Raw genomic sequence first — 23,061 nt, 5'->3', positions numbered from 1 at the left:
TCTCTCTCAGTACTAATATAATGCCCCTCGTTCTAGCTGCTGAACTTTGCACATTACTCAGCAAGGGCCCGCCTTTCGGTCCGGAAGGACTGCTTTGGAGCTAATTAATATTTCTATGGCTGTGCCCGTACGTACGTACCTTGGGGTGTGTCTAGATTTTCCACAGCTAGCTTTGCTTGCTTGGAAAGATCGAAGCTGATCGTAAGAACTGAGTACAAGTTATCATTAATTAGCCAAGGAAGCGGTCCGGTTTTTGGCGACGTATATAGTTTGGATGGGCTGGCACTATATAATGGCCCCCCAGTGTTATTGCATGTGTGCATGTGGGGCAGCATGCCATGCATCGCAAGAGAAAATTAAAACCGAAAAGCTGCGCGAGCGACTAGCTCGGTGTGATGTTGCGAGTGTTTGCGAACCCCCCCATGCACCTTCTCCACCGTCCAGACCAGCGGTTGCGACTTGGATCCGTCCGTTCCGTCGGGACCCGACTCATTGGGCAGACTGTTGACTCAGCGATAACAATGGAAGGTGGGGGGGCGTATCTATCCCCTTCATGATTCTTAGTTAGCACCGCACAAAAAAAACGTGGGATTAATGTTCAAAAAGTTATTCCGAATTATGTACATAAGAATAGGAACTACATATGTAAAAAAAACCATGGATTAACGATCAGCAACTGAGTTCTTCTTCTTCTTCCGACGACCATTCATAAGAAGTGGCGCGTGGGGCTGGGCCCCCCCCTCAACATGTGAAAGAAGGCGAAAGGCGCGGAGACCTTTTTCCAACTTCCAACTTATGTACTCTAGATCATGCGATGGAACCAGTTTTACATATTTCCGTCCTTTCCCCACACCGTCGCCGTTTGCTTTGGAGATATGTACAGTAAGAGGATCTGAATTGTGATATATATATACGTAGGCAAACGCAGATGCTTTCCTGTATCTGTTCAACGGTACGAATAGTATAGTAGGAGCTAGGGGTGGTTAGGACGACCCACGCGCACGGACTACTTACGCGCAAGGGTGCATGTCGGCGTTTACTGTCACCAGAATATTTTGGCGACATGTAACACGAGGGGCCCCCACTAGGCAAGGTCACTGGGCCTCTATTGGAATAGAGGGGTCCTCCCCCACAACGGCGTAAGATTGAATTGGTTGCTATTTAGAACGATATCTATCAATCCACTTCTGAGCCACAATCAATCTGCCTAAGCCTCACTCCACCTCACGTGCACGCAAACATGCTAACCGAATTAGTAGAATTCTAGCCAATATTGTTGAGCTTCTATACGGAAGGACCTCCTACCCCCCCAGTCCAGACTTATCAGGTAAATTGGGGGGAGGGGGGGGGGAGGGGAGCCACTCATGGATACCGAGATAACCAACGCATATCTACTATGTATGAGGCGCAACAACGAAATTGATTTTTTCAGGGGAACATGGATAAAACGACAAACCACAAGATCAAAACGTGCTGGAATGACAATTCATCTCCAAATTTTTTGTTTGTATCCAAAGAGGGGTCGCGAGAAGAATTCGAAGTGCAAAGGAAGAAGAAGAAGAAGAAAAAAAAAAGGGGGTGGGGGGGGGAATATGCATGCAGCGGCGGTTCAACGACGCGAGAAAGAGAGAAAACGAAAACTTATCCAACTATGTACTACATGGAGTGACAAACCAAAAAAAAAAGAAAGAAAACTATTACACCGCGAGCGCGGTCGCCCACATGATATTGCTCCCTGGAGCGGTAGCGGCAGAGGTAGTAGTACTAAGCCTCCTCCTCCGTTCTTGAGCCAATTTTTCCAAACAGCAAACGTGTCTCTTCGTTCCAGCGATTCGAAGGTTCTTCAGTCTACACTCCCGACTGCACCAAGCTTCGCCACACTTGCCACATCGAGGGAAATCCTTTCCGTCGTCACCACAGACCGCACATCGAACGGTCGATTTGAGAAGTTTGCTGGCACGTTCGACGGCTTTGAGTGCTGGATCTAAAGGAGGGAGAGGAAGAACTTTGTCGTCGTCTCCCATGCGAGGTACTTCTTGTGAAAGAAGAGTTGCTTCAAGAGTGTTCGGCGGAGTTCGCGAGAGACGGCGGTTGGATCGTGGCGGACCAGATGTTTTAGAGGGTCGAGGTGAAGAGGAGATTGGCGTCGTTGGTTGTTTTGGTTTATTTTGAAGAGTTGGAAGTGTAGTAGGTGTCATTTGGGACACAGGGATGGAAGGGGGGGTAGGCGATTCTGAGTTGGCACGCGGGGGTTGTGTATGTGTCGTCGCAACCTGAACGTTTTGCTCTTCCGGGGCCGCGGGTGTAGTAGAACTAGTCGATGGAAAGAAAAATCTCATTGACGGATGAAGCGTTGAAGCGCGTGCCCGGACGCGTGCAAGAAGGGATGGGGATGGGGGTGGGATGACGCTGTTGAGGCTCCCGCCTCATTTTGTGGTGTTGGCCCGGTCAGGGACCCCGTTTTAGAGTGAATTTTGGACAAAGCGTCCTTGGCTGGCGAGCAATGTTGCGCGTTTTGATTCTTTGCGTCCATCTCGGAGCGAATATCCTCTGGTTCCGCGACGGAGGCTCGGTCCCAAAAGACGAAAGAGGGGAGGGGGAGGAAGAGACTGTCATGCCTGAGTCGTGTGACAACGGAAGGTGTGGTTGACGTCGTAGACCAAATTGATTCAACTTCACCGGGAGTAATGACCTCTTGCGCCAGCGGGGATTTGTGCAAAGTGTATGCCATGTGAATTGCGTCTACAGGGGTGATGTCGAACACTGGAGATTCTCGAACCAGGTTTGACTTTTGATATTGATATTGCGAGGATTCAAGGATCGTAGGGGACGCCGGAGGAGAGGGTAAGAATGCTCGTGAAAACGAAATGAGCGACCCCACCCTTTGACGTCTACTTTTCCCAATGGTAATTGTCGCAGGAACGTCTCGTACGGTGTCACAAACGGTTTCGACCGTTCCGGTGTACGTGCTACTAACCGTCATCGTCAACGAAGGCACGCTACCAGAGCGCGATGATGACGTCAAGACGGAGCTTTGACGCGTATCGTTCCCTTCCAGGGATTCATCCGAGCTCGATAACGACACGTTTGACATGCGATCGTCGAAAGATATCGCCTTGACACGATCACCCTTGGCCTCGTTATGGAGCTCATACCCGCGCTCGTTGTTGTTGTTGTTGTCCGCGTCGACGATAGAGGACGGGAACGGAATCGCTTGCGACGAGGGAGGATGGGCCATGTGAGAAGGGTGTTCATCGCTGGTAACAACCTTATAGGCACCACGGCGGTGCAAAGGATCGGTGCAGCCGAATTGCTCAGGCGCCCTTGTCAGGTGAGGATTCTCGCCTGATTCGGCTGTCGCACCACCGCCAGTAGTACTGTGGCTGATATCGAATTCGGAGGCTTCCGCCTGCGGAAGCGGGAGATGACAACTTTGGCAAATAATACCCTGGATGGGGAACGGTAAAAACGGTGTGAGAAAATCCAGACGCAACATTTGAATTGATCGCGCCTTCAGGGATAGAAGGGCGAAGAAAAAAAAAATAATAGAACGGGATCAAAATTTTAATTGTTGATAAGGAAACTCACAAGACACTGAATTGAAGCCTCAAGTGATCTCCTGGTTGCGTCAGGCAATAACGATAGTGCTCGTGTGACACCTTTATTGTGCGATACCAAGTAGTGAATAGTGTTGGTCAGGGTGCACAGGTCCTGAGGCTCGACCGATATGTCCGAAGAGTGCCAAAGGAAAGCAGAGGATTCGGATTTCGACTGTGCGGAGTGAAGGGAATCGCCGGGATCAGGTTCACTGTTATCCCACAACGTTTTGAGTGACGAAATTAGCATGTTCTAGTGGGGAATGAGTTGGAATATTGGTAGATTCAATAGATGTAGCGCAGATGCATGTGAAAAAAAAAACGCAGCGAAAGATTGCGTACCAATCGTGTGCTCAACGACTCTCCGTTGAGACTTGGATGCATCGAGTCGAGTTCATTTTCTCTCGATCTCTGAGATGATGAAGGTGGGAATGGATCACCGGTCGAAGTCGAACCCGCACTAAGACTAAGTTGACCATCCGACTTGATCAACATGGCCTGTAGGACGGTGACTATCTCGGTAATCAAGTTTGACGCAGTCTGGTTAACCGAAGTGAGAGATAAAGATGGAGAGCTTGTGTTGTTGAGTTTGTTCTGAGGGAGAGGGCCTGCTCCTGATGACTGGACCGAATGGGTGCAGTCGGGCGCATTCCCCTCGGGGAGGTGTCTCAGTGTGGCCACAGATGAGTTAGCGGTCCAATTCGGACTTCGTACCCCTAGAGACCCCATAGCCGCCTGAGCTGGTGTGTACGACGCGGCCACAATGGTTGGCTCCTGCTTACTCCACACATCAGATTCGAGCGTCATGAAGGTCGACTCAGGTCAATGTGTTTAGAAGTCTTGGCAGATCGCGGCGGAAAGCTTGGCTATTCTCCGTTCGAGTACGTATCTCTGGTAGGGGGAGGAGCGTTACAGCAGGAACACGCAGTGATTGATAAAAACCAAGGGGGGGGGGGAACAAAAAAAATATTGTTCAGATGTTGAGCTTCTGAAAAGGACCATTAATCGCGAAGTATTACATAACCAGTCCGTCACTCTCGCACGGCCACACTCAAAAGAATACATTTCAAGACACCAAGACCAGGCCGAAAACCGCTCAACTGGGTAAAAAAAAGATACCATCGATTGTTTGCAGAATTGGCAAGGCCGCTCAGTCACGCTCACCCTCAGGAAATGCCCCTTATCGATAAGGCAAGTTTCTTCCCATCATGAAAATCCAGAATATGAGCATTACACCATAATAATGATCTACGAGTGTGGTAAAGAGAATTGGCACTTCTGGGTTCAAAACGTGGCTACCGTTAATAAGATACAGTTCGCAACAGATCATTCATTTCCAAACAATGGCATAGAAATCTACGTTGGAAAAGGATTAGTGTATCTGAGCCTCAAAAAAAGAGAAGCAAGAGCAGGCGAACACAAGGGCACGCACTGATAGAAACAACAGGACGAACAGTCTCAGCCAGGAGGTATTGGCATTACTAGGAATGCAGGTATGATGCAACTGGGCGCTGTATCGTCATCGAATCGGACTTTATACATGCGGTCTGCTTTTGCTGGTGCAACCGTCTACAGAAAAGGGAGGGAACGGTTCAGCAACGTGGAACGACAATTCAGAGGAAATTGAATATAACGAAGGAAGGACCACAATAAGCGAGAAGAGAAGCCAGCGGCCAATCTCTTCCACTTTTTGTGGCTTGAGATCCGCCTTTGTCATGGTAATGCTCACCCTAGCCCCACCCGCGGCTGGAAAGCGCCTGGGACCCTCGAGGATAGTTGCACGATAGAAAGACGTTGTTTCAGGATATAATCCATATATTCTCGTACCCGGAGAGTACTCTGGAAATAAATTGGGAAAGTTGGGATCGGGGAGCACGACCAGAGAATCCGAACTAGCTTGGTACAGGCTAACAGATCCCAAGCCCAAGTGTAGTCGTCATATTAACAGGGATCAGGAACCGACGGTCACACGACGAATGATTATGGACGTACGCTCCTTCATCATCAGCATCTTCAACTTCATGCCTAAATTAGGCAAAGGGCACAGGACCAGGCGAATCATAGGATGATTTAGTTATTGCCCTTATAACGGGAAGATTTACTGGACTTACAGCTTTGCATTAAGTTGCCGTTTGAATTTCACAAGGATCCATTGACTATCTCTTCCCTCACCGGTGGCAGGGTCTATCCCCGCGGGTTGATGATATGCAACTTTTCGGCCAACTTCGAGCCCTCCCAATCCACTTGGCGGGTGGCCTTTCTTGTTCTTTCCTGTCCCTGTAAAGCCAGAGGCACCTCCTACACTAGCCAATGCAGTTGGGCCAGCACCAGAAGCAACTCGTCCATGTGGTATTTGCGATGTTGTCGATGACGCAGAGGCGGATGCGGGGGAGTCCAATCGAAGCCGGTTGTTACGCTTTTTGTCTGTAATAAAAAACGTTAACAGGCGGGTGTGAAATAATCGACAAATGGAGAGGGAGGGCACCTGATATTGGCGCATCTGGTGCGTTTCTTAATGCAATTATTACTTCCAAGCGTTGCAAAGCCAGGTCCATGAGACTAGACCAGATTGAGTGAATGAATTTCAGGAACATTCCTGCAATTGGCTAGCGCAAAAAATACGCGAGAAGCTAAGCGTTTTGCTCACTTGACCTCTTTACGTGCACCATCCCGTAACTCCTCCAATCCATGAACGAATTTCTTCTCGGTCGACTTGAACTGTTCGAATCCGGTTTCGGTCTCGAGCTCGGGAAGGTCAGCGATGAATCCATTAACTTTCGCAAGCGTTTCTCGCGGCCCAGCAGAATTGCGAAGTTCTAGGAGTTCATCGAGTGCTTCGACTGCTTGGGCCCAGTACTGAGACTCGTCTGTGGCTTCGGCGGAATAGAAGTGCAGTATTGAAAAGCGAGCACACGCAGTAAGACAACTTCGGGCCCCACTCAGTTTCTGGACGTACCGTCATTACCACTACTCCTGGCTGTCGTACCGCTGGCCGCTCGCCTCATAGGAGCTCACTTGTGCCGTCTGGTGCGGTCCAGGTCGTTTCTTACAGTTGTGACCAGGAGAACGTGTGTGATGAACGGAGCGCTCCCTCAAGCAATTCGGCGCCCGGTATCAGCCGGTCAATTTAGGCGCCCATTTCCGTTCCCCAATCGATAGCAGATCGATCAGCAAAAATGAAATTGAGTACATACAAAGTTGTCCATCTCCGGTTGGTCTAAAGAATCACGCTGCCCAAACAAAAGAAGCCACAAAGTGAAAAAAAAGCTACAGGCAAAACAACCTCAGCGCTCTGGGGCGACTCATCCCCTGGATGAGTGGATGAGGTAAGGCATCATCATGATCATAGATCCTCGAATGGCCTGTGGTCTTGCATTGGCGGTAGTGTGTCTTCGTTGTATGCTTCTTGACGTCACTGAACCAGAATTGCTGGTAGTGATACTCGCGCGAGCTCTTTGAACCACAGATCTCGAAGCATATGTCCCAGGGCGCAGCGGCGGTCGGTAAGTCTTGGGTGGTACTGGAGGCGAAATAGAAGATGGTTTAGGACTGGGACTCTGCTGCCGAGCAGCTTCTCCTCCCCGATCAACGTTTGCCAATGCGTCATTCTCCCTTTCCTTTAGCTCCCGGTCCTTCTTCGTCTCCCATTCCTGTGCCTTCTGTCGTTCCTTCGTGGCTTCTCGCTCCCGTACCCGCTCTTTCTCGTGTACCTTGATCAACTCCCTTTGAAGCACCTTTTGGCGTTTCGTTCGTTCCCTCTCCAGCGTCTGCTCCTCCCGCGTTCTTTCTCTCTCCCTTCCCGCCTCAGCCCGTCGTTCCTTCAACTTTTTGATCCTCATGGCCAACTTCGCTCGTTTTTGAGCGGTAGCATCCACAACGGCTCGAATCGCCTGCGCCATTTCTTCCATCCCTTTCTTACACCTATAGGCTATCGGCAGCGGATTGCTTGCTGTACCCAATCCTTCTGCATCTAGCTGTACAACAATAGCGATAGCCTTCTCGGGAGTAGATCCAGGTCTCAGAGTCGAACTAAGTAGATCTACTTTTGTGTAATCAAGGGCTGGCGAACGGTCACGACGTGAGAGGTATACGCTTGCACGCGAGGGATGAAACTGCTCTCGGTTGCAAATATACTTCTTGAGGTTCCCAACAGTATGAGGAGGTGGTGCCCAGTCAGCGAAGATGGAGCTAAGCGAAGGGTCGTTTACATCCAGCGGGTTTTGAGCAAAGATGGCACCTTCGTCGCTGGCGTAAAGACGGTAGTAGACTATGGAAAGAGATTCATCCACATCAGACCCTGAGAATAACACGGATCCTGGCGTTGCCGCATGTACTCACTTCTGGGCAATTCTAATTCCGCTGACCCACCACTGGAAGTCGAACCAGATCTCTGCGTACTTGACATAGTTTCCACAGCAACGAGAGCATCCTTTTGAGCGCTCCTTGCATCCGTCGACTCCTCCTGCTCAGATTCCTGGGTGTCCGGCGCAAAGAAATAACTCCGTGTATTGATAAAGCTAAACGTTGAGAACTCCGGGTCCCGTTTCAAGCTATCCTTGGTGTCCTGCACCGTTGCTGAAGACATGCAGTCAAGACAGGTCTAGGAAAAGATGGTGCCGTTCTGCGAGGTGTCTGACGACGTGCGAGGGGAAAGAGAAAGATGTGAAGGCCGTCCATACGCCGTGTACGTTGAGGCATTGGCTCCTGAAAAGGAAAATTCTCCATTTTGAATAGGAAGAAACGTGTTAGGCGTGCGACGAGCCGCACCCCAACGGCTGAGAAACTATTATCAGGGCCAAGTTACGAGAATCGGAGGGGAAGGGTGCAGGACAACGTGGCAGTGGTGAGAGTCATCAGTCGCATTCAATGCGTCAGGTGAACGATGCTTCAAACACGTTTCATGCCCGCGATGTACAATGTGCTCTCGGTGTGGAAGTTGCGCAAAGGACCCTTCGAAGGCATAGTTGCCGAGAACAACATGCCGGAAGTTGAGCGGCTCAAAGCTCCTGGTAGCAGGGGATGAAGTGTTGACAAGAATCAGCACGGACACGGATCCAGATGTATCCTGTGATTGCGCAGCCTGTACATCAGCAAACCTCCCATGTCGATTGCCGCGCTATATATCACTTCTATTGCACAATCAATTCTAGAGGGTACCCTGATATATAGATGTCATATCAATTCTATTTCAATGCTGATAGTAATGGTTGTGGTGCTATCACAATCAGCTCAAGTGGACACAGATGACATTTTGGTTTCGAGTAGTAAATAAATCAACACAAAAGTGAGAAACAAGTTAAAGGCCAAATTTACCATTGTGCATGTCATAGTTTACCTTCCCACTAATTGGACACCACCTCTCCATGTGTGCCGTCAATCTGTAGCATAGCCCTGATGCTAGAATAGATATGTGTCAGCTCAGCATAGTAACTTCATCTGTTTAGTCTCACCTTAAGTCCCTCTTTACAATGCAAGTGTAGCCACTCAGCACTATGTCCATAAGGCTAGCCTAATCAACATGAAAAGATGTCAGGCACAGGATTACCATTGGAGCCACTGCAATAGCGCTGCCAGGATGAGGATATGGGTTTGTTGGGATTTTGGGGTGGAGCCATACACATGTTGGGAGGGCATTCAACTTGGTATCTGAAGGAGAGATTGGAAGGCAGATGCTGCACTCACTAATATGGTGCTGCTCCCATGCCTGCTCAATGTCTTGAAGTCATTTTCTCGCTTGCCAAAACTTCAAGTTCAAAGTTTGAAAAAAGGGATGAACGGACTTAAGCCAAATTTGATTCCGGGAAATTCAGTTCGGTACAATAAAATCTGCTTTTGATTGTCAGGGCACAGCCCCTGACCCCACACACCCTCGGGTACCCTTCCCTCGTTTTCTCCTATTTTTCCCTTCACTGTTCCACAATCCCGCATGCATGCAGACCCGTGGGAACGTTCTGGGCGAGCTACTCGCCCAGAAACCATCACAGCCACAACCGTGGGAACTTTCTGGGCAAGCAGCTCGCCCAGAATCTTCCCACGGGGGGGGGGTGCCAATTATGGAAAGTCGGCAAAGAGCCGAAAACTGTATAGTTCCCAACTCCCATTTGTAGCGGCTTCACAGGAGGTTGAGAAGGTTACCCTTCTTCTCAACTCATTTCCTGTGAAGGCTGGGGCTAGCCCCCTCAGTGAGTTTGAAGACCTCGGACTGGGACTAGATACCCCAGCGACTCGGAGGATCCCCTTAGGCCCGTCACGGAACGAGGGCCGGGCCCTGACAGCAGAAGAAGGGTTAAACCTAGTTGCACCCCCCACCCCGATGTCATTAGAGGAACAGATTGCAGAGCTGACACGCCAGCTCCGGGACCTCCAGGCCCAGCTGACCACTCAAGGGCAACCCACAGCCGTAGCCCCTCCACCCCTCCATCATGCCCCAGTCCCAAAACCACCTAAAGTGGCCGCCCCCACCCCATTCTCTGGGTCCCAAGATGACCTAGACCGTTTCAAGGCCGAGTGCGGGCTCTACATGAGCATGCGGCACATGGAGTTCCCAGACGAACGCAGCCAAGTCCTATTCGTCCTCTCCTACATGAAAGGAGGCACGGCAGGGCCATGGGCTACTCAACGAATCAATACCCTCCTGGCCCCAGGGGCCCCAGCCACTACCTTCGATGACTTCGCTGCGGAGCTGGACTCCATGTTTGCTGACCCCAACCGCCAAGCCACTGCCTGCCAGAAACTTGTCTCGCTCCGACAGGGGAACGAACCAGTGGACAAACTGATCCAGCAGTTTGAGCTGTATGGCCCTGTTTCACGGATGGGAGATGTTGCCCTGGTGGACCGCTTCGAGCATGCCCTCCACCCCCGGCTCCGTGAGAGCATCTACCGCCTCCGGCCCATGCCCACAACTTGGGCTGAGTGGAAGCGCGAGGCCTCAGTTCTTGACAACCAATGGCGGTGATTCCAAGCCACCCAACCTCGCCTCCCGGCCACCAAGCCATCCCCCTTCCTCTCCCAACCTGCTCCAGCACCCATGCGCCCTGCCGCCCCAGCCACCATCCCAACCCCGACCCCAAAGCCAGGCCCCCAGCCTATGGACCTGGACCGCATGCGCCCTCCCTGGGAGGAGCAGAGACGAGCAGGTCTCTGCTTCAACTGCAACCAACCAGGGCATGTGGCCCGACACTGCCTGAGACTGAGACCCCAGCGAGCCCGCCTAGCCCTGGAAGACCTCCGGGCGATTGCAGACCTACTAAGGGACCACCCTCAAGGACCGGATCAGGCAAAAGCGGAGGAGGCGGGGGAGGAACTGGCTGAGGATTTTTGAGAAGGTGACCGGTGAAGGATGTGCCCCGGCCGCCCCCCAGCATCACTGTATCCGCATGTAGATACCATGGTAATTCCAGAACTACTGCATGACCTAAACTACACCGAGTGATTGCTAAGAAAAGAAAAGCCACACCCACTAACCCCACAAGGAACAGCTCCCCGGACGCAGTAGCCGAAGTGGCCGTCCCCCCACCTGCGATCTACGTACTGTCCAAGCGCCCCCCCGATCCCTTAACCTCCTGGTGAAGCTGACTGCCACCACGTCCCTGGCCTCAGTCACCACCTCTGCCCTACTAGACTCGGGGGCTACAGGGATGTTCATAAGTCGTGACTTTGTCTGAAAACACAACCTGGAGACCATCCCCCTCCCCCAGCCGGTCCCAGTCCACAATGTGGATGGCACCCTGAATGAGAACGGGTCCATCACGGAAGAGGTGGAAGCGCTCCTTAGCTTCGGTCGGCACACAGAGCGGGCCCGGTTTGCAGTAACCAACCTAGGCCGTCAGTCAGTCATCATTGGTCACTCGTGGCTCCTGCACCACAACCCGGAAGTGGACTGGGCCCGGCAGAGAGTCACCATGTCCCGATGCCCACCTGCCTGCCGAGGCCTCAGGCCACAGCCGGTAACCCCAAAGGACCCTGACCTCACACTGGAACCTGGGGACGGGGTGTATGCTGCGGTAATCCCCCCGGATGGGGGCACGACCTGAGAGCGACTACCACCCCATCGCAGTGGTTAGCCCAGGAAGCTCAGGATGCCACCTCGAGGGAACAACCCTTCGAAGAGATGGTACCGCAACACTACCAAGACTTCAAGGATGTGTTCTCAAAGGAGGCCTTTGATGAACTACCCCTCCAGAAACCCTGGGACCACGCCATTGACCTTATCCCTGAGGCCAAGCTACCACGGGGAAAGACATTCCCATTGTCGCCCATGGAGCAGAGAGAACTCGACGACTTCCTCAGGGAAAATCTGGCCAATGGACGGATCCGCCCATCTAAGTCCCCCATGGGGGCCCCGGTGTTCTTTGTAAAAAAGAAGGATGGCTCCCTGAGGCTGGTCCAGGACTACCGGAAACTGAACGAAATTACGGTCAAGAACTCCTACCCCCTCCCCCTCGTCTCTGTCCTCACCTGACTCCGCACGGCCAAGTGGTTCTCAGCCCTCGACCTGAGATGGGGGTTCAACAACGTCCGCATTAAAGAAGGGGACGAGTGGAAAGCTGCCTTTGCCACCAACCGAGGGTTGTTTGAGCCGATGGTAATGTTCTTTGGACTGTGCAACTCCCCTGCCACCTTCCAAACGATGATGAATGACATTCTCCGAGACTTCATAGACCGAGGGGTTGTCATCTGCTACATGGATGACATCCTAGTGTTCACGTCTACCCTGGAAGAGCACCGGAAGGTTGTCCGAGAAGTCCTTACCACCCTGAGGAACCGGAGACTATTCCTCAAACCGGAAAAGTGCAAGTTTGAACAGCAGAAGATCAACTATCTGGGGCTAGTCATCTCGGAGAACCATGTTGCCATGGACCCAGTGAAGGTGTGAGGAGTGACTGATTGGCCAGTGCCCACCAAGGTTAAGGAAGTCCAATCCTTCCTTGGGTTTGTAAACTTCTATCGCCGGTTCATCCGGGACTTCTCTGAGAAAGCCCGACCTCTCCATGCACTCACCAGGAAGTCCAAGCAGTGGACCTGGGGCAGGGAGGAACAAAGGGCGTTTGATGGATTGAAGGAAGCCGTCACCTCAGCGCCGGTCCTCACCTTCCCCTCCGACTCTGGCCTCAGGCTAGAATGTGATGCCTCGAACTTCGCCACAGGAGCAGTACTCTCTCAGCTCCAAGAGGATGGAGAGTTCCACCCAGTGGCCTTCATGTCCAAAGGCTTCTCGGATGCAGAGAGAAACTATGAGATTTACGACAAAGAGATGCTGGCCATAGTCCGGGCCCTAGAGGAGTGGCGCCACTTCCTCGAAGGCACCCCAGAGACCTTTGACATATTCACTGATCATAGGAACCTCTCCTACTTCCGCTCAGCCCAGAGGTTGAACCGACGCCAGGCCCGGTGGTCCCTCTACCTCTCCCGCTTCCACTTCTTGTTGGTTCATAGACCGGGAAGGCTCATGGGGAAGCCGGATGCACTGTCCCGCTGCCCAGACCACCTGAAGGGAAAGGAGGACAATATGGACATGACCCTCCTGCGCCCGGACTGGTTTGAGGTAAGAGCTACAGAAGGGGTTACGGTGGAGGGAGAGGAAGCAGACATCCTCGACAGAATACGCAGAGGGAGGGACCATGACGAGGGGGTGGTGAAGGCACTGAGGGAGCTAGAGAAGGGCACCCTACGCTCAGACGAGTGGGGAAAGGAGGGAGAGTTGATCCTCTACCGAGGACAGGTGTACGTCCCAAGAGACCCGAAACTCCGCCATGACCTGGTCCGACTCCACCATGACTCAACAACAACGGGACACCCAGGGCGCTGGAAGACCCTAGAGCTCATCTCCCGCAACTACTGGTGGCCCAAGATGCCCCGATACATAGCCCAGTACGTCTCAGGATGCGACACCTGTAACCGGGTGAAGACATTCCCCTCCCGAAAGGTCGGGAAGCTCATCCCAAACAAAGTCCCATCCCGCAGGTGGCAAGTGATCTCAGTAGACACGATTGGCGAGCTCCCAGACTCCAAGGGGTACAACGCAATCCTGGTGGTGGTGGACCGGCTCTCCAAGCGCATCCACGCAATCCCTACCATTACCACAGCAGACTCAGCAGGCATAGCCCGACTCTTCCTCGAGCACGTCTGGAGACACCATGGCCTTCCAGAAGAGGTGCTCAGTGACCAAGGCAGCGCATTTGTCTCCCACTTCTCCAGAGAGCTGGCAGCCCTCCTAGGAATCAAACTCGCCCCCTCAACAGCCTACCACCTGCAAACTGATGGCCAGACCGAGCGAGTCAACCAGGAGATAGAAGCCTACCTCCGGGTCTTTGTCAACCACAGACAGGATGACTGGGCTGACTGGCTGCCACTTGCTGAGTTCGCCTACAACAACTGCGTCCATTCCTCCACCCGTCGCACCCCCTTTGAGCTTGACTCCGGGCAGCATCCACGCATGGGAACTGAGCCGACCCGCACATCCGAAGTCGAAGGGGCTAATGACTTTGCCTCTCGGATGATGAAAATGCAGGAGGAGGCAAAAGCGGCACTGGAGCATGCAGCGGATGAAATGGCACGGTATTATGATAGGAACCGGAGAGCAGCACCAGCATACCAAGTCGGGGACAAGGTCTGGCTCAACACCCAGAACTACACAACAGACCGGCCAACCAAGAAACTTGACCACAAGTGGATTGGCCCCTTCCAGATTGTTAAGGTAGTATCCCCGGCAGCGGTAAAGTTACAGCTCACAGCCCGGCAGAGGGGAATCCACCCGGTGGTCTCGGTCACGAACATCCGCCCCTATGCCCCCAACAGGATTGCCGAACGCCAGACAGACCCACCCCCGGGCCCGGACATCGTGAATGGGGAAGAGGAGTATGAGGTGGAGAAAATCATGGACTCCAGGTACCGATATGGACGGCTCTGGTACTTTGTCAAATTCTCGGGCTGGCCAAACTCGGAAAATGAATGGCTCCCCAGGGAAAACCTGGAGAACTCCCCAGACCTCATAAAGGAATTCCACCAGACCCACCCGGAAGCCCCCAAACCGGCAAGGACAAAAGAACCCCGCCAACCAAGAACTACAGCCGCTTCGAGGCGAAGCGGCATAGAGGGGGGGTGATGTCAGGGCACAGCCCCTGACCCCACACACTGTCAGGTACCCTTCCCCCATTTTCTCCTATTTTTCCCTTCACTGTTCCACAATCCCGCATGCATGCAGACCCGTGGGAACGTTCTGGGCGAGCTACTCGCCCAGAAACCATCACAGCCACAACCGTGGGAACTTTCTGGGCGAGCAGCTCGCCCAGAATCTTCCCATGGGGGGGTGCCAATTATGGAAAGTCGGCAAAGAGCCGAAAACTGTATAGTTCCCGACTCCCATTTGTAGCGGCTTCACAGGAGGTTGAGAAGGTTACCCTTCTTCTCAACTCATTTCCTGTGAAGGCTGGGGCTAGCCCCCTCAGTGAGTTTGAAGACCTCGGACTGGGACTAGATACCCCAGCGACTCGGAGGATCCCCTTAGGCCCGTCACGGAATGAGGGCCGGGCCCTGACATTGATGCAAAGTCCGTGGCTCAATATATTCATTGTAATGAAGGAGTTTCCATGGGAAGTAGAGGTACGTAATTGTACACTGGGTAGCAGTGATAGAACTGATTGAGGCTCGACCAACACATAGATTGTGGGGATGGAGAAAATTGCAGAGATAGAATTGCTGCCTATCACTTCTATTGACCTTCAAGGTTTGCTGATGTAAGTATGGAGGTGAAATAAAAGATCCAAACAAACAACACTAATCGGCGCTTATTCGAACAATTTGGCCATCTCAACTGCCCAAACATGGGGGTGGGCAATGTAGGTTGGTTCTGTGTTCCGCTTATGTAATCACATGGAGCAGCAAAGTGCACCAAACATGTCTCGTGTACTTTCTCACCACACACAACAAATAAAGAGAAACATCATTAGTAAACATTAATCAGATTGACCTAAAATAAAAATCGTTCAGAGGAATTTTTGAGAAAGTCAAAAATGGCTGTGTTGTGGTCGAGGAAATGTGTATAATTTGCCCATATCTTCAATTGTAGGAAGTTACATGCAAATTCCTCTGAAGGTTTTGTAGAAATCTACTATCTGCACCATATACCCGATTTATATGCTCTCAGGAGGATACTGGAGAGAGAAAGTACAAACAGGGATTTTTGTTATGGTTTATTTGTACTTCCGTTTAATTTATCAAGTCTTATGAGAAAGCAGGCCAATATAAGCTATGCAGCAAAGCCAGTGCTTGTGTCAGCATCTAATACAGGCTAGACTTCAGAAATATGAGTCCAGATTAAGTGTCAAGGGTACCAGCTGGGTCGTGTTTGCCCCGATGCAGCACACAAGTACAAATAAACCATAACAAAAATCCCCATTTGTACTTTCTCTCTCCAGTATCCTCCTGAGAGCATATAAATTGGGGATATGGTGCAGATAGTAGATTTCTACAAAACCTTCAGAGGAATTTGCATGTAACTTCCTACAATTGAAGATATTGGCAAATTATACACATTTCCTTGACCACAACACAGCCATTTTTGGCTTTCTCAAAAATTCCTCTGAACGATTTTTATTTTAGGTCAATCTGATTAATGTTTACTAATGATGTTTCTCTTTATTTGTTGTGTGTGGTGAGAAAGTACACGAGACATGTTTGGTGCACTTTGCTGCTCCATGTGATTACATAAGCGGAACATGGAACCAACCTACGTTGCCCACCCCCACCAAACATGTAAGGATAGTGTAATGCTGCAGTGCACTCACATGCGTGCATGTGCCACCATTACACAATAGGGGCTATAGGAAGGACCAGCTATGTTGCACAGTGGGAAGTAAATTGTGGTAAACAACACTGTGCAGCCCAGGTTTTTTTCTAGATCACGGTATTTTACCTATGGCATTTTGCCCCATGGAAAAAACCTGGTTGGCAAAAAACCTGGGTTGTTGTGTGTTGGAAATTGTGAGGTCTTAGGGTGGCTCAGCACACAAGGCCATAAGTGATACAAGATAGTGTATTTTACGGTGGTGTGTAAGCAGTTACCCGGAGGTTCCCGCTTGCCCATGTGACTATATGTATCTAATTTACATGTGACTCGGGGTTCGGGGCTATTGCCCTGACATTCTCCCCCCTTGCGTTGCATTTGCGACGCATACAAGGTTGATAGTGAATAAAACAGAGTTTTAATAGTTGATTTACATTGAGTTTGGAATTATCAATGAGTGTTTTGTTGTTGCCACTTTAAAGTGGGCGATTTTGTACATGTCGGTGAAGAAAAGAGAGGGGGTTTAAGGAATGAATGAGTGTGGGCCATTACTTTGAAGTGAACGGCGATACATTGGTATCGCAGGGAGAGAAGAGAAAAAATGGTGGAGTTTGTCGAAAATGAATTTCGACCCAAAGGTTGTATGTCTTTGGTGTTCCTCACTTGTTCTGTGAGGGTTCATGTGTAAGTGGTGTTTACACACGAGCGGTGGTGGATGTGGGTCTTTTGACGGAGTGGAGATTTCCGCAATTGTTACTTGCAGTTCCTCGCATACAGTATTGTGTGCAGGGCCTCGAGTTGGGGGAAGGTGTTTTCATGGGCGCCTCGATGGCATATTACCGTGTCACTTTCCCTTCTCTCAAGGGTGGATTCATTGCCCTGGAGGAGGGTTTTCCTCCGGGTTGTTCATCTGGACATCCGATTGCTGCATCGGATGCGATGACATAGCCTGGGCTACATTGTTGGGCTGTGGGCTCGATGAAGTGGGTGCTCCCTGGGTGGGAGTGGGTTGTTGTGTTCCTGAGCTGCTTGGCTCAGGTGTAGAGTACGGTAGGTCTACCGTTCTTCCCGTGGGGAAGGATGGTCGTTGGGCTGGTTGTCCAGCATGGAGACTTGCGTCTCTTTCCCGGTATTTGGAAGCTTTCGCTTCCTGTTCCGCAGTTCTTGCGGCACGTTCCTCAGGAGTCCTGAGTGGTTTGAACTGGGACTTTAAGTAGGCAGCTTTGCCTAGACTTTCCCAGGAGATTTTTCCCTTATTCTCTGGGGAATTATATTCCTCCGCGAGTCTTGCGATACTCGGGAGTCCCAAGAAGTATTTCTCGGTTTCCTTCGCTTTTTCGCGAAGGGTTCTGTGTACCTTGCCGCTTTTGAAGGCGGCTTCGGCCTGTTCGTACCAGTGTACGAATTCTTTCCCACTCACGCTTGTCCACCAAGCGTATGCGGCGTCATGCGCCGCTTCTGACCCCGCTATTCTCCTCATGGGGAAGTTGGGGTCGATTGTTATGTCGACTGGAGCTTCGACTTTACCGAACTCGTTGAGTTCGGCGGTCTCGTATAGCATGTGGACACTTCCCTGCAGGGTAGCTTGCCCATAGGGTGCTGAGGTACTCAGTGGCCCGCCGCCTCTGGCAGTGGTCCCCGTTTTAGGGTCTGCCGTTGGTTGCCTACCGCTCTCCCTCTTCCCCTCGACATGGGTTTGCCCCTCTGAGGGCGGGCCCTTATGCAACCCGGACAGGGTCGCCTGCCCACGGGGTGGCGGGATAGTCGGTGCCCCACCCCTTGATGCGCTAGTCCCCATGTGGGGTCGTGTCTCATGAGGCCCGGAACCGTATCCCCTCCCCCTGACCTGGGAGGCCCCCGTCATGATGGGTTTGGCAGCGAGGTCTGCCAGTGCACGTGCCTCTCTGAGCTCGCGTTTCAGTAATTCGATCTCCCTTTTTTGGAGATCGACTTCTCTCTCTGTGTCTTTCAGAGAGTCAAAGATGCCCTCAGCATCTCTTCGTGCTCTGTTGTATTCGCGCCTCCAGTGGGCACAATGGTCACAGGCGTCTTCTGACGCCCTCGAGTTATCAGACCATGCCCGTTTGGACAGTCTGGACGAGGAGCCGCTGTCGCTCCCTCGTCTCCCTCCTACGAGGGACTTCATCTCTTTCAGCTCCTCACGGAGCTGACCTGTCTGAGCAGCTACCGCTGACGTGATAGCTGATTCCCAGCCTGCATTTGGCTGGGGTGTTGTTGGACCTGGGCCGAATTGGCTAATCCAGGGGTTGATCTGGCCAGGGAAGTTCCCTGGGGAGTATGCCTGGGGCTGCAGCAGCAAATGCTGCCCCTGGAATGGCACTTGTTGCGCCATCGGTGTGGTTTGCACCGCATATGGTTGGAAGCCTCTTTGGGGATGCTGGGGGTATGCGGTGCCTGTTAGCAATGCGGATGGTTGTTGGTTCGCAGCACTCATTTGTGCTGCGTGCGTCGTGTAATCCATGGCGCTTATCTGCGCCTGGTGTTGTTGTTGTTCTGGGGAGCCTTGCTCCCTGGGTTGTTGTATTTCGATATCCGGTGGTTTGTTTGGATCGAACCGAGGGTTGCCTCCCCCAGAGAACGACATTTCGTCGTTATGTTACTCGTGGTGGTGGGAGGGGTTTTCGTTCTTGCGTGCATGGGATTCGCTGCAGATGTGTGTTCTTTTGCACGTGAGCCTGTGGTTCATGTGGTCTAGGCAGGTTACTCGCCTAGCCCATGTGATTTCTAGTACATGGTGTGGCTGTCCGGGCGAGTTACTCGCCCAGAACTTTCCCATGCTCTTGGCTGTGGGCCATCGTCCCTCGGCTTTACTTCCTCCACCTCCGTTTTTGGGGGCATAGTGATGCCGAGAGTTCCCTGTCTTCTTTGATAGGGAGTTTTTCTGGTTCCCTTACATTTTGTAAGGTGAGGTACTCGTCCAGGTGGACGAGGTCATTGCAATTTCCTAGGGGTTCCCATGTGGTGTCCCCTAGTTCCCATTTAACCTTAAACCAGAGTTCGTTGTGAACCCACATGTGGTTTAGGATTTCGCGAACTACTGCTTCGCGATCGGGGTCTTCCCCAAAATCGTAGAATATGTTTACTTCCCTATTTGGGAAGATTTCCTGGTCATTTGGCTCGTGAGGTATGAGCCGGGATACATGGAATCTTGGGTGGATTCCGCGTTGTTCAAGTTGTGGTGGCAACTTGAGGACATAGTTTGACGTTTCTGGAAATGTTTCCAGAATTTCGTAAGGCCCTATGTATAAGGGCTTTAGTTTTCCTGCCCTGCCTTTGGGTAGGTTCAGCTTATCCGTGGATAAGTATGCGAGCTCACCTTTTCTCAAAGGCAGGTCCGGGCATCTTTTCTTATTCGCCTGGATTGTTTGAGCAGCGCGATTATGTATTATCGCGTCGTGTGCTGCCATGAGGTTCTCCTTCGCTTTTTGAGTGAAGTCATTTACTCCCGGGTAGTCCGAGAGTGGTGCTGTTAGGCACATCTTTGGCATATGGCCGTAGATTAATTCGAACGGGGCAAATCCTGTCAATGTGTTCGAGCTCGCATTGATTGCGAATTCCGCCATTGACAGTTTCGCTGCCCAGTCACGTTGGTCTGGTCTAACCATCGCGCATAGTATTTGTACTACTTTTTGTATCATTCTTTCCGCTTGGCCGTCGCCTTGCGGGTGGAATGCAGTTGTGAATTTCAACTGTACACCGAGTATTCGGTGTAGTTTGCGCCAAAATTTTGACGTGAATTTTGAGTCTCGATCTGATATGATCGAGTGTGGTAGACCGTGGAGTCTTACAACTTCACGAAGAAATACGAATGCTAGTTCTAGTGTGTTCGTTGTTGTCTTTATTGGAATTAGGTGGATGTTGGACGTCAACCTACAGATGATTACCCAGAGGTAGTCATATCCCAAGCTTGTTGGGAATGGACCTGTGAAGTCCATGGCTATTGACGACCATGGTGTCTCCGGGGTCGGGAGTGGGTGAAGCATTCTGGGATTTCTCCTGGTGCTTTTCTTTGTCGTTTGACAAGTTCCGCAAGACCTGCAGAACTTGTGGGTATCCTTTCTCATCGACTTCCACCAGAAGTGTCAACGGAGGGTTTCCACTGTTTTCTTGGATCCTAGGTGTCCAAGTGTTTCGTGGATGTTCTCAAGGATTATTCCCTGAATGGACTTCCTTTTGTAGTTTCCTTTTGGGACTACTATTTGGGTCGTTCCTCCTCCAAGTCGGGTTATCAGCCCGTCTTTTACGGAGAAGTTTTTGAAATTCCCCGGGTTCTCTAGGATTTCCCGGTGGATCTGGCTTTTCAAGTATCCAGATTTTATTGCCTCAATGAGGTCTTTTTCTTCGAATTGTTTTCGAAGGTTCTCTTCTGGAGTTATGATTTCTTCCAGATTTTGGGCGCTCCCCCTAGAGTTTCCTCTAGGTTATCGCTCCCCCCTAGAGCTTCCTCTAGGGTGTTTTTCGCGTGTATCACTGCGAGTCTCTTTCTCTCTGAGTTTTTACTCAGGGTACTGCTTAGTAGCAGTTCTTCGTATTTCTCGATTCTGTCGGGGATAATGTCTTCTGCATTTTTGTCCAGGTGGATGTCCACCGACACATAATCGTCGAAATGCAGATCCTCGTCCGTTGACGAGTCGTAGTATCGTGAGAGTGCATCTGCCACTTTGTTTTTGTGGCCTTCCACGTATTTTATTTCGCAATTGAAGCTTGCGAAAAAGGCTTGCCATCTCAGGTGTCTCGCTGAGTTGTGGTTTTTCGCTTTGAAATATTCCAAAGCTTTGTGGTCCGTGATTACTGTGAATTCACAGCCTCCCATGAGGTCGTCTTGCCATCTCATGAGTGCTTCGAGGACACCCAGTGCCTCGAGCTCATAGGCGAAGTACCTACGTTGTGTGTTGGTGAACTTTTTGGACATGAATGCGGCCGGGCGGCAAGTCTGCCACCTTTTGCCTTGTCCAATTAATGCACCCATGCCTGCTGGGCATGCATCTGTTATGACCCAGATGTGGAGTTTGGTCCTCTCTTCTTCTGAGAGGCTTTCCGGTGGGTTCCACTGGACGGGCTTCAGGATCGGAGCCCTGCATGCTAGACGTTGTAGGAGAAATAATATTCAAAGAATAAAACAATGATCTATCAGAATAGTCAACGAACAGGTGACAAGTTCAGACGTTTAACAGATCTCATGATCTTTATGAGACTGGACAGACATTAGATCATTATAAATTATCTACACCCATGTAGTATGAGATTTAATCTACTACAATCATGCCTAGAACTTGGCATAGGTGTAATATTCAAAGAATATAACCCTACAACAAGAAAATAGCACATAGACGGCAGAATAAGAAGGAACATTGGGAAAGAAATGTGAATATCTCGGGAACCAGTAAACTTTTGACTGTAATCTTTTTACCATCTGAAAGGACTGTTTCTTAACTTTATCCACGGTTTTGTTTCATTCTAAAAGCTTCAAAACTGACGGAGATATCGCTCAAACGGCGAAACACCTTATAATTCATATATATTTATTTGCTAATTCTTACAAAAAGTAATGTGACTCAAGGGAAATATATTGGCGCCCGGAAGTCTGGCGGACCGAATACCATATGATAGAGCATTCCCCGGCGCGGGCGGACAGTTTTTGATCGCATCAGAAGAGGAGAAAATGCTAAAAAACCGGATCTTGTATATTTTCCCATGATTCATCAAAACCTTTTGATTTTAAGCTCAAATAAATCGGAACAAAGGAATGATTGATGATCTGGATCTCGGATCATAAGCATGAAGTGATTCAGAAGTCTGCGGATCAGTTAATTAATTGGGAAGGCTCTAGAACATTAGTAATGATGCGGCTTCACAAAAAGGGGTCAATTAGAGAACAGTCTAGAAAGTTCCTTTATAGCCAAGTCATTTCTAAAGATAACCGTTCGTAATTAGGGCGGTGTAGAGCATAGCTTCAGCGCTACAAGATCCCGCTGAGATCGGCCCAAAAGACAAAGAAATGAATTACTTATTGCTGAGTCATGTCCTAAGTCCATTATTAAGCTTACACAGCCCAAGCCCCTATATCATTCTAGAACTATCTATAATACAAATGTAGCACATGTAACTAGTGCGAGGCGTGGGAGTAGAGAGGCCTCTGAAAAGCATAAAAGGCCACCGCTTCTTCCCCCTCTCAAACCTCAGGTAGAAATAAAAGTTTAATTCTCCTCACCAGTGGTTCGTTCGTTTGCTCCAAAAGATAAAAGCAAATATTAGTTGTTAGCTAATATAAAACTAACACGTCACTCTAAGCGTGAGTTAGGGTCAGTTAGACACAGCTGAACAAAAGTGTCATAGTGAGAATTAGTGAGAATTTGGTGGAGGGACTTCTTAATTGAATAATCTCTCAGCAATACTTGGTTATCACACCACAGGAGAAAAGTGAGCGATCCTGAACCTGCTAGATAACTAGCACGCACTCTAAGCGATAGAAAGAGCAGTTTGGTCACTCCTGTATTGAGTAACATTTATTGCGGAATTATTTTATTAGTAGTTTTTCCTTCAGTAAATTATCAGGAAAATCATGTCCTACTGAAAAGTGGTATATCTAGGTGTAATATTGACTAGAAATCATAGTAAAGTCAATATAAAATTTTATCTGTAGACGATCTATACGTCAGG

The 23,061-nt window shown here is 50.4% G+C and overlaps 4 protein-coding genes across 4 annotated transcripts; all 4 read right to left on the bottom strand.

The window, feature by feature from the left end:
- Positions 1 to 2,155: 2,155 nt before the first annotated feature.
- Positions 2,156 to 4,705, bottom strand: EI90DRAFT_2505165 (uncharacterized protein). Its single transcript, XM_039053146.1, has 4 exons — positions 4,379 to 4,705; positions 3,939 to 4,312; positions 3,589 to 3,849; positions 2,156 to 3,448 (listed from the first exon to the last, which is right to left on the bottom strand). The coding sequence occupies exons 1-4, from the start codon at positions 4,401 to 4,403 to the stop codon at positions 2,336 to 2,338; spliced, it is 1,773 nt and encodes a 590-aa protein (XP_038910658.1). The 5' UTR covers positions 4,404 to 4,705; the 3' UTR covers positions 2,156 to 2,335.
- A 369-nt stretch (positions 4,706 to 5,074) lies between these two features.
- On the bottom strand, positions 5,075 to 6,154 carry EI90DRAFT_3079173 (uncharacterized protein; the record flags this gene model as incomplete). The annotated part of the gene is made up of 4 exons (XM_039061816.1): positions 5,075 to 5,503; positions 5,589 to 5,621; positions 5,708 to 6,020; positions 6,082 to 6,154. 4 exons carry the CDS (start codon positions 6,149 to 6,151, stop codon positions 5,131 to 5,133), a joined length of 789 nt encoding a protein of 262 aa, XP_038910657.1. The 3' UTR covers positions 5,075 to 5,130.
- Positions 6,155 to 6,898: 744 nt separating this feature from the next.
- Positions 6,899 to 8,181, bottom strand: EI90DRAFT_3131588 (uncharacterized protein; the record flags this gene model as incomplete). The annotated part of the gene is made up of 2 exons (XM_039064401.1): positions 6,899 to 7,863; positions 7,935 to 8,181. 2 exons carry the CDS (start codon positions 8,179 to 8,181, stop codon positions 6,899 to 6,901), a joined length of 1,212 nt encoding a protein of 403 aa, XP_038910656.1.
- Positions 8,182 to 8,938: 757 nt separating this feature from the next.
- On the bottom strand, positions 8,939 to 9,575 carry EI90DRAFT_3020265 (uncharacterized protein; the record flags this gene model as incomplete). The annotated part of the gene is made up of 5 exons (XM_039057488.1): positions 8,939 to 8,993; positions 9,047 to 9,105; positions 9,142 to 9,242; positions 9,279 to 9,311; positions 9,377 to 9,575. 5 exons carry the CDS (start codon positions 9,573 to 9,575, stop codon positions 8,939 to 8,941), a joined length of 447 nt encoding a protein of 148 aa, XP_038910655.1.
- Positions 9,576 to 23,061: the final 13,486 nt, after the last annotated feature.

Source organism: Cantharellus anzutake (genome assembly GCF_015039405.1).
Source record: "Cantharellus anzutake strain C23 chromosome Unknown EI90scaffold_78, whole genome shotgun sequence".
NCBI classification, from domain to species: Eukaryota; Fungi; Basidiomycota; class Agaricomycetes; order Cantharellales; family Hydnaceae; genus Cantharellus; species Cantharellus anzutake.
Note: the sequence above shows the minus strand (reverse complement) of the source record. Positions and strands in the feature narration are given on the sequence as shown.